The sequence below is a fragment of the Phaethon lepturus genome, unplaced genomic scaffold, assembly GCF_000687285.1.
Source record: "Phaethon lepturus isolate BGI_N335 unplaced genomic scaffold, ASM68728v1 scaffold14012, whole genome shotgun sequence".
Classification (NCBI taxonomy): Eukaryota; Metazoa; Chordata; class Aves; order Phaethontiformes; family Phaethontidae; genus Phaethon; species Phaethon lepturus.
This window is the reverse complement of record NW_010521398.1, coordinates 6,688-17,668: the sequence shown is the minus strand read 5'-3', so window position 1 is coordinate 17,668 and position 10,981 is coordinate 6,688. Positions and strand designations below refer to the sequence as shown.

The 10,981-nt window shown below is 43.8% G+C and overlaps 1 protein-coding gene across 1 annotated transcript in view; it reads right to left on the bottom strand.

Moving 5' to 3' along the window:
- Positions 1-3,413: 3,413 nt before the first annotated feature.
- The window catches only part of LOC104616485 (gametocyte-specific factor 1-like), an 8,225-nt gene continuing 657 nt past the window's right edge, over positions 3,414-10,981 (bottom strand). The window contains exons 2-6 of the mRNA XM_010281513.1: positions 8,480-8,577; positions 6,129-6,255; positions 5,060-5,146; positions 4,543-4,603; positions 3,414-3,555 (exon numbers count right to left, since the gene is read on the bottom strand). Coding sequence (XP_010279815.1) covers positions 3,414-3,555; positions 4,543-4,603; positions 5,060-5,146; positions 6,129-6,255; positions 8,480-8,577 — 515 coding nt within the window. The remainder of the gene's footprint in view (positions 3,556-4,542; positions 4,604-5,059; positions 5,147-6,128; positions 6,256-8,479; positions 8,578-10,981) is intronic.

Genomic DNA, 10,981 nt, shown 5'->3' with positions numbered 1-10,981 from the left:
CATCTATGTGCCTGTTAATTTTGCATTCCCAAATCACTGCAGGGAACAGTAAAATTATGGGTTTCCCACTCTTCACAGGCAGTGGCATGTGCAGGATGCGCTTGAGGAAGCTGCCCAGAAGAATATGGGATTTCAGATCTCAGAGCTCTGTCATGTGTTGGCTGCACCTGCCCTACAAGACAAACCTGCTTCTTGTGGTCTCTATCCCCCCCATTATTGTGGCCAGAGGATGTTTCGAAGTCACAACCATGACCTTCTATACCCATCTGGTCCTTTCCAGGAAGGCAGGGCTATTGGAGAACAGTGGTCTCCCAGGACTCACCCTGACAAAGAGCTGGGGCCTGGGATAATGCACCTTCTGGGAGTAGATGCACCCAAAAGCTTACCTCCTCTGCAGTGCAGACAAGTGGTGAGACTCAACAAAAAGCAGGTAATTACTGCACAGAGTACTGCCAGTCGCTCACCAACTGGTAATTAAATGAACTTAGGGTAATGGGGCCCATTTATGGCATCTATCTGTAAAATTATAATGCTCTGGCCCACAAATCCAGCAAATAAGCTACTGCAGTCAAACCGGAAACAATCAAACAGCTGACACTTGTCACCACTTTCATTCAAAGTGATCATAAAAAAAACCCCAACAAATGAAGGTTGAGTGGAGGGCTTACCCTGTAAGCATTTACTTATTCAACAGAGCAAGAGTTTAATAAATCACTACAGATACCTTTTAGAAATATAAAATGAGTCCAAGAGTATTCATAACCTTTTTATTATAAATTGCCAACAAGAACCTTGACAGAACCGAACTCTAAAATAATCCTAATTTTGCACATTCTAGTCAACATGTATTATTTTACATTGGTAGTAATACAAATGGTGAAAATTCAGTATTTTGAGGAACATTCTTTTCAAAATGTGAGAGGCATTAATTTCTTTCTAGACAAATACCATGTCTGGTTTCTTAATTCTTTGTGTTTGCATATTGATATCCCATTCTATACTTTGCATCCATTTTTAGAAATAATCCAAACACTTACACATTCCCAATCATGTATTTTTAGTGATATAAACCATTCTGTCCTCCTCCCTGTACCCCCAACAAAGAAGAGTTACATTAGAGCTCTCAAATATGTTATAAGTGTTAGAAAACTACAAAACCCTAACTGAAACTAGACAAACACTTAAGTGTACTCTTTAGACTTCACCTGTTTGGTATTGTGCATATTGTAAGGAATTCACAAATTCCTCATTGTTGTACGACTTGAAGCACCACACATCCACATGACCAAGTTAAGGCTTAAAGCTTGAAGCTGCAAAGGTGTGATCAGGATGCTTCCTAGGAAGAAGACAGAAGTCTCTAAATGACAACGTACTTTAAAACCAAAACTGTCCACTTTACATTCCCTATGTGAACAAACTCAGATGCTGACAAGATAAAAAGCAAAAACTACATGCACATAAAAATACTTCTAGGTTTAGCTGATCAGATGATTTTAATTAAACATCATGCAGTAGTGAGCGTCAGCCCCTTCACAGACTGGAGAAACCCTCAGAACTTGCTTTATGCTCTCCAGGCTGTAACAGGCGCTCAAACATGACTTCACTAGTTATAGATGTTATGATCACAGCTTACTACAGAAAAAGTTTTCTGTACCTCCCCAGCAAACAACCAAATGTTCTCACAAATGTTGAATAAAAGTTCTACAGAAATCACTCCAGACACGATATAATCCTGAAAACAGTAATATGTAGTGTTGCTTTGCAGCTGGAAGACACATGCTTATGGTGCAAGGTAGAAATTCCTGGAAATTAACTCTGTTGTGTGGTTCCTGACTTCCACTGACTTCGGACTACAATGGTTTCTGCTACACCACAGCCTGAGTTCACACAAATCTGCCATTTTTGCAGGGCACTCCCCACTCCCCCCTTCATAATTCCATCCCTTTGTTTACAGTTAGCACAAAACATCATACATAGGCAACTCTGAAGGGACCTCGTTTGCAAATGCACACACTTGTTTTAAAGCATCAAACTAAGGGACAAGATTTTCGTGGTATGTGCAACCTCCCAATGCTATTCTGTTTCCCACTATCACTTCTCTGATTAGGAACCTAATCACACTCTACCTCCTCTACTTAAAGTCATCCCGCTTCTCCACCCCAGCCACTTAAATCTGATCACTACTTCAGAAGAATTCTCCTGCTCTTTCCAAATCACTGGAGCAAACAGAACTTCACAGACCATCAGCACTGCCATTTGACAAATGAACTAACAGACGCTTGCTAATTCCCACGTTTTTCCTGTTAACTACTCGCTGCTGTCTAACGAGGGAAAAATTTCGAGTTGGTGCTGTGCAATTTATCAGTCCATTTACTCAGTAACAGCAACAAAGATCACCAAATGAAGATGAGGTTAACTTATGAAACAAATGCTTGGGAAAAAGATTTGACAACCAAGGATAGTTTTAAAAACCTCAAGTGTTGCAAAAACATATCATACAGCACCAGCCAAGTCTACAGACTCCTGCCATCAGATCCAGGGAATATCTACCATCTGCAGCAGCTCTAGGGTCTTAGAAAAAGAACCTTTAGTGCTGTGAGGCAACAAACTTACAGGGGGAAGACACACTAATACTCCAGACTCTGAAAAAGGCAATACACACTTTTAGCACAAGATGGAGAAAAATACAAGAATTTCCTCCACTCCCCCAAGTGAGAGTGGCCTTTGCTGAAGTAGCACTTGTCACCTTGGCAATAACGCTTATCTACAAGTGACATTTTAATTTGGTTTGGCAGATTCAACCTGACCCTATGGCAATTGCACAGTCACTGGCATGTGCAGAAGCCATGCCTGCAAAGCCCCAAGAGGATCGGGTTTAGTTGGGAAGTGGGAAACAGGACAGTCATTCCTCAAAGCACCTTTAAGCTTTTGCTTTGCTGCTAATGGCAAATAATGGTCTGTGATTTCAGCATCAACACTTCAACAGGGGATGCTCCCTCCCTTCCTCCCACCTCCAGATGTAGTCTAATAGTTTTTTCACCCAGTAGTGCTCGTTTAAGCAGCCCTAGTTTCACCTCTGCTCTGACTTAGCTGCATCAGACAGTGAGCAAAGCTGCACAAAGCAAGGAAATAATGTGGTTTAAGTGTATGTGTGTCTGTGTGTGTGTGAAAGGGGTTAGTGTGGATAGGGTGGAAGGACTTGTTTAGAGAGACAGAGCCAAAGCAGCTGGGGGGAAGAGATGCTTAAATTAGACCACTGTAATGAAGGGCCTGACAAGAATCTGAAATAAAACTACAGAGGATGATCCAAGCATCAGATTCCCTCAGAAGCTGCTCTCAAGGAGGCAGGTGTTACATACTACCCCTCCTGTCCATGCAGTGATTGCCATAAAGCGCTGCTGCAGCCAGAGATTTCAGCAACCATCAGCATCTACAGAAGTCACAGTGTCAAAACCACATGCATAGTACTTACAGCCTTTCCATGATACAGCATAAGGGAAGGACTCAGGGGCACGTACTCTTGAAGGCAAACAATTCTTTTGTTCAAAGGTGGTACTGGAGCAGAAAGACTTCAGTTACTTCTCCTGACAAATACACTTGCTCAAATTTATGCATTTTACTACAGCATGGAGGAGAGCAGGGACACAAGCAGATGGTACTTTGCTACTTGGAGGTGGTGATGCTTAGAAGAGCTATATATACTCTAAACACTAGAAAGTTCTCCAAAAATAACAAGTAACAAGTGAAACCAGATGTCACTGTTGTTATGGAAGGAGAGGTATATCATGGTTGAGCTCATACAGAACTGCAGAGCTGTCAGGTGCAGGACTGTTGCTGCATATGGGCCTAGATGAACCTTAAATCATGCTTGGGCAACTCTAGTGGTACCATCACATCTGGTATACAGCCTGCAATCATGATCCACTATTGGATCAATGAAACCAATCAAGGCAGCTCCATCCAGTTCACAGCTGGCCTTTAAGCTCCTCACTCCCCCTAAACCCAAGCTATGATTATGCTGTGCAAAGGGCAAGAGGTGGGGATTTCTGCTAACATAGGGCCCTAATACCAGCACATCTGCCAAGTCTAAGGTGACAGAAGGTCACAAGGAACTGCTAACCAACTATTAGCTCAACAGAAGCTCAGTAACTATCTGAAAAGGCTCCAGAGAGAGGCACCTGGCCACATTTCCCAAGTCACCATAAAGGCTCAGCACCTTTCTCCCCTGCACATGGGCCAGACATCCAGCAGCAACTGAACATAGGCCATAGGGCAGGAAGAGCACCCTGCCACATGCATAACAAAGGCACAGAGTATGTGTTCTAAGGGCTTCCTTCTCTCCTATAGGCCAGCCATATGACAAAACAAGTAACACTGAACCAGCACCCTAAGAATATTCACTGCTAATCAGTATCGCTCCTCCCATGGTTTGTACAGCAGTAAAGTCAGCTCACGTCCAGCCATCGAGGCTGGGTTGGGAGTAGGCTGCAATATTCCTTTATACAAAACACTGTTGTAAGGAATAAAACTTGCATTTGCTACCTGTTTATGCCCGAATTGGTCACGCCCCAAACAAAAGGAGAATCTGACTGCTCCAATGACTCTGCAAAAGGAAACATATTGTGGCTCAGAACTAAGAAACTCCAGCAACCACCATCAGATCATGAATATTTCTGTCATATTTCTACATGCTCAAGAGGGAGTAAAAGTTGATCTAATGATGAATGTGTCTGATTGACTGTCTTTTAACTGAGAAACATAAAAGTTATTATGTTTCCATTGTCATCATTGCATGTAAGGTACAAAAGCTTATATGGGAAGGAGCTGATGTTTGGAAATATATCTCCATGACAGTTGTGGCAGGCATGTTGAATAGTGCTCTATACCAAGAATAGCCTGCTGGGTGAAGAGGTGCATGTTTGCAGGAATGAGCATAAGCAAGGTGTCCTACAAGTGAGACCTGTTTGAACAGCATTTCTGGACTCACGTTGTCCCAACTGGAGCTGAAGCACAAGACCAGGGAGAAGGCAGCAGTGTGGCAGACAGAGAAGTTCCTCACCTGCTTCCCAGTCTTCATCACATGGAGGTGCCTGCCATGTGCTCACAGCATTCATGTGCTCTCTCTGGACACCAGAGGACTGATTCACTTCAGGAAGAGAGAAAACTCAGTGACTAGCAGTCAAGCCTGCTTCAGAGGCATTAAGTGCTTTGGATCAAGCTGTAAAACAGCTCTTGTCTTTAGACGAAACCCTGCACAATGCAAACAGCTTAGGTACACCCAGGAGCCAGGTACTGATCTGAAATCCAGCAACCTCAAATTCACCTTTTTCAATGAACAGGAAAAGACTCCACCTGCTGGGACTCTGTAGTGGGAATGCTCGAGTGAAGAGAAACGTGCTTACATGAATGCAGGCATCACTGCTAGCCTCAGTGCAGCTCTACAGAAGAGAGAAAACCATCTATCTGCTCTGTAGCATGGCAATTGTTAAAAAGCCATTGTGGAGGATGGAAAAGACACTGCATAGCATGGGCCTAAATATTTTGGGGGGTTTGGGCAGACCCCTCACCTTGTCTCATTGGGCAGGAGACTGAAATCTTAATTGTACGGCAGATGAAGCAAGTTCAGCAGCAGAGCAGCCTGGAAGAAGAACTCCCTCATCTCTTGGTGGGACTGAACTATTCAGGTTGCCCTGGAGAACACCTGCAGGGGGTTCCACAGCTTAGGTACCTTTTGGTAGAAATCAACTTTTCACATGGCATCAGTAGTCAAACCTCAAAGAGAGATCAGCTCTCCAAAAAGAAGGGCCTGTTCTTCTGGTCATTAAAGCATCCCAGCTCCTGCTGGAGGTACTTCAATGTGCACAGTCTAGGGTACAACCTTATTATTCAACAAGCCTGGTAACAAAATATGTGCAAGGCCTACCAGGAGCATCTGCAATATTCCCATGAACCTACCCAATAAATCAAAGTAAATAAGACTCAAGTTTCCCCAAAGCTGCTGTGTCACACAAAACTACAGACAATAATTTGACTCACACTTTCTGGTTATTCTATGAGCTATCCTTACAAACAGAACACATCAGTCCCCAGGGTGAATAAACATCTCAGAGAACAGGTGGTTCTCTTACCTATATCTTGCTCAATGAAGCCTTTGTCATTGCACTTTGTTATGTGATCGCTGAGGTCAGCTTGAGGAACTAGATGGCGAGCGTTGAAGGGGCATGTGGCCAATTCCTTTGCAACTTCAGGGTAGCTCTAGAAAACAAAAATCACGTGCTGTATCTCTCAAGTTGACTTATCTCTTGCTAATCCATAGGAAAAAAAAAAGGGTATTTGTGATGTTGCTTTAAAAAAAAAGACTAAACAAGGAATGGCAGTACATTGTTCGGACATTTACTAAAAATGCAATGGGAAACAAACATGACTGTTCTTTAAAACACAATTCAGTAAGAAACTGAGCCACCCTTGAGTTGACTGAAATGAAGCATACCCTCAGCTAAACTTCATACAATTTTACTGCAACACTGGCAATATGGCTACAATAAAGCACAGATGAAACTATTTTAAAAACAACAGGGAAGAGATGTTAGGCAAATCTAAACCATTCAGATATTTTTAAATAAGCAGGTACAAAGGCAGAGAAATTCCTTACACTTTTCAAAACAGCTAGGGAGTTGGCAGCATTCCACCTGCAGACTTTGGTACTACAGGATTACCATTCAAGGAAAACCTTCTTATCATAGACACAGGTTCTACAGGTGTCTACAGTGCTCAGCTGCCACTACCATAAGTTAGTCCACTCCCTGCAAATGATACATCCTTTATTGGGAAAAGCACAACTTTGCCACTGTCCCAATGCCTGCCTGGTTCTGGCTGATGCACCTCTGTTGGTCAGGGATCAGACTTGCACCTGAGACAGATGCAGAACAGCCCTGTACAGATGCTGCTCAAGGCAGTGTCTCCTCCACTACCACCAATACATGACTTCAGCGCAGGCTGCAGGCACATCCAAACCAGCTGTCATTACCAGGTCTATACAGCCAGGGTTGCTGTGTTCTCATGTGTCCACCATTTGCTTCAACTAGCTCGAGCAAGCTGTTCTGGCCACGTAGCAGCAGCTTCTCAATGCTAACGCAGTTCTAACTGAGAGGATTCAACTTGTTCTGCTTGCAGTGTCCTCATTTGTGTGGCAGGGCTGCATTTTGCACAAAGCAATGGAAAGCTGAGGCAGGTGGAAGCGTTTCAGTGTATTTATGCATAGGGGATTCAACAAACGTATCAAGCAAGAAGGACAATCTCTGCCCAGATGCTTGCCATTGCAAATAATCACACAGTGGCATCTTCATCAGGATCAGATCATAATCCCTGAGCCCTTCTTCTGCTAATTACTTACAGACACCAACTGTGTCTGATAGTGATCACCAGTCAGTCTATCTCACCTCATCTGCCTAACTAGTTAAGCTTGCCAAAACTGTCTGGTCATCAGTTATGCAACACAAGGATAAAACCAATATGGTTAAAAATTTACTTGCCAACATTGTTCACCTGGCTCACATGCACATTCTTGCCAAAATTTGCAGGGGTCAACGAGGAAAATTTCAGCCCTCTTGAATGCTGGAAAGATGGAGGTACTTGCAACTTAGCCCTGCTCACCACTTTCACCTGTTTCTTTTTTAAGGCACTTTAGTTCCACCAAAATGAATTGTTTGTAAGTACTGATACCACGAGACACACCCTACAACTGCATCATAACTAGAAAGCACAGCTGTACTATTTTAAAAACATATTGCCAAACTTAAACAGGAACAATTGGTTTTCGAAAGGTCTCCGCAAAAACCCAAAGCTCAATCAGATGCTACCACTGGACAGGAAGGAAACAAACAAACCATGAAGACAACAGAGGAGAAGAGAGGAAGGAATGCTTCCTATTAAATGATTTGTACTCAAATTCTGGATAAAAGATGGAGAGGGGAAAAAACCCACTAAACTCTCCCATATGTGATGTGCAGTTTCTGCCAGATGCACGTTAAATGGTTACTAGCAAAAACAAAACAAAAGAAACCCTGCTATGCAGCTGCATTTCCAGCACTTAAAGAATGAACTGCAACATCACAGCACTTCTACTCCAACTAGCCAGAAGGGGTACACAAAACTGAGACCAAGTTCTGCAACTTAAAGTGGAAAAATATATCTGACCTCCATGTGAGCTGCTGGAATAGACCAGAATTTCCTCCCTGATCTAACTATGAATAATCTGTATCTCCTTTCAACAGAGCCACACCTGTCTTGGGTGAATTAACATGTGCTTGAAGCTATGACTAAACAAATAATAAAGTTATATGAAATAAAGGTTAAACAAGGCTTTTTGTCAGGAGCCTTACTCCAGCCAGACAGAAAATGCAACAAGAGTGAGAACACACACATGTTTACACAAATATAATTACTCCCATTCAGTGCCTTGTCTGGCAGTCCAGCTTACCTTCCTACACTTCACAAGGTGATAGGGAAACCGACAGGCTCTGATTCGATGGTGCTTATTGTATGGACATTGTATTAATCTCTCTGGATCCAAAACATCTAGTAGAACAGAAGAACAGAGAGAAAAACACACTAGTTAGAAAGACAAGATCTAGCATCACTAACACAGCAAAGTGGGGAAAAAAGCCATACCACCACACTAGAGCTGTGATCTTAGGGACTTAAACCAGTTGTTCTTAGTTGAAGCTATTCATTAAGGCAAGCACCTGTTTTGCATAACCAAACAAATTCATATTGGAGTTTGTGGTGACTGGAATGTTAGTCAAAACAGACAGGGTACAGTCAGTAGCACTGAGCATAACAACTCTCTAAGTTACCATATTAGGTAGGTAACCACACTTACTCAAAGTGAATGAGGACAGCAGTACTTTTCCAGCTATCTTAGAGGAGAATCAGTGGGATGACGACACATGCACCAGGGCCCTCAGGAGCATCATCAGCCTGAACCAAGTCTTTTTTGATCAACAGCTAGTTTTGCTAGAGGAAAAATGCCAGACAATTCAGCATGCCTACCATGGGTACATGTGACTTCTCAGTGATATTGTTCATAAACCATGCAATTATTAAGGAGCTGAGGAGTTACTAAACTGGCTAACACAGCTAAGAATCTAGGCACTGAACTGTGAAAGCATGAATGCATGCATACATGATATACATTTTGTATCTATCTGTAGATAAAATATATTAAAATATAAATATTAACATCTCTATATTAAAAAAATCACATTTCCATATTCTCAGCAAGAAAGAGAGGCAGCTAGGAGACACAGATCCCCTCTGCTGCCTGTGGGTCTGTTTGTGGGGTACACACCAGAAAGCCAGACTAGGCTTCTTTCATCCTTTCTGCTTTGCCACTCTTTTTGCACAGGCTTTTAGGACACTTAGGATTTGATTACACAGTAGCTTAAACAGATCTCAGTATGGGCTGCTGCTGTTTAGGCTCTCCCCTGCCATCACATCCTGTTCTCTTACACATGCATTGGTGCTCAGTTGTCTCAATGGCCAGGTCAGGGAGCTGTATCAACCCACAGGTTGACAGCTAGTTAAGATGTCATTCCACAAGTCACACTGAGCAGACTTCATGTTGTGAGCCACTAGGAAGGAAGGAAAGACATAGGCCTTCTGTCCATCTCAACTGTGCAGTGCTGCTGCTGTCAGCTCTCCATTAGTCAGTTTAGGTCATTAAAACAGCTGCAAACTAAAGATGACTTCATCATTAAGGACTGACAAGCTTTGTACTGGTCCAGCTACCCCTGGAAGAGCAATCAGAAGTGGTTTCTCTGAACTGGCTCAACACAAGATCAGACCAAGTATGTTACCAGTAAAAGGAAGTGGAGAGAGATGAGTACCAGAGGAAGAGGAAAGCCCTCACCACAGTACATAAAACAGCAAACACAAAAATCACAGGAGCTGGCTTGATCACACAAATAGAGGGAGTTAACACAAGCCTGCAATCAGCAAAGCCTCTGGGACACCACTGCAATATCATGTGCAAAAGAGATCCCTGTCCCTTAGCCATACTGCTTGCAAACACAAATCTACAACAATCCTAACAACGTATGTCTGGAGTCAGCTAAGACAATAGCTACAAGTGAGAGCAACACCTTAACCAAACTAAATCACTTTATTCAGATTCTTCCTAAAGGCCAGAACCCATCCACACCAGAAGCACACCTGGTGTGGTAACCACTGTGGTGGGTTGTCCCTCGATGGTGGCTAGGCACCCACCAAAGCCACTCTGTCACTCCCCTCCTCAGCTGGACAGGGGAGAGAAAATACAACAAAAGGCTCCTGGGTCAAGATAAGGACAGGGAGAGATCATTCAGCAATTACCCTCACAGGCAATACAGACTTCGGGAAAATTAACTTAGCTTATGACCAATCAAATCAGCGTAGGATAATAAGCAAATGAAACCAAATCTTAAAACACCTTCCCCCAACCCCTCCCTTCTTCCCGGGCTCAACTTCACTCCCCATTTTTCTCTACCTCCTCCCTCCTGAGTGGCACAGGGGGACAGGGAATGGGGGTTGCAGTCAGTTCATCACACATGGTCTCTGCCACGCCTTCCTCCTCAGGGGGAGGACTCCTCACACTCTTCCCCTGTTCCAGCGTGGGGTTCCTCCCACAGGAGACAGTCCTCCACGAACTTCTCCAACATAAGTCCTTCCCACAGACTGCAGTTCTTCATGAACTGCCCCAGGCTGGGTCCCTGCCATGGGGTGCCGTCCTTACGAACAGACTGCTCCAGCCTGGGTCCCCCCACAGGTGCCATCCTTCAGGAACAGGCTGCTCCAGCCCAGGGTCCCCATGGGGGGTGCCGTCCTTAGGAACGGACTGCTCCAGCCTGGGTCCCCCATGAGTCACAAGTCCTGCCAGCAAACCTGCTCCAGCATGGGCTCCTCTTTCCATGGGGCCACAAGTCCTGCCAGGAGCCTGATCCAG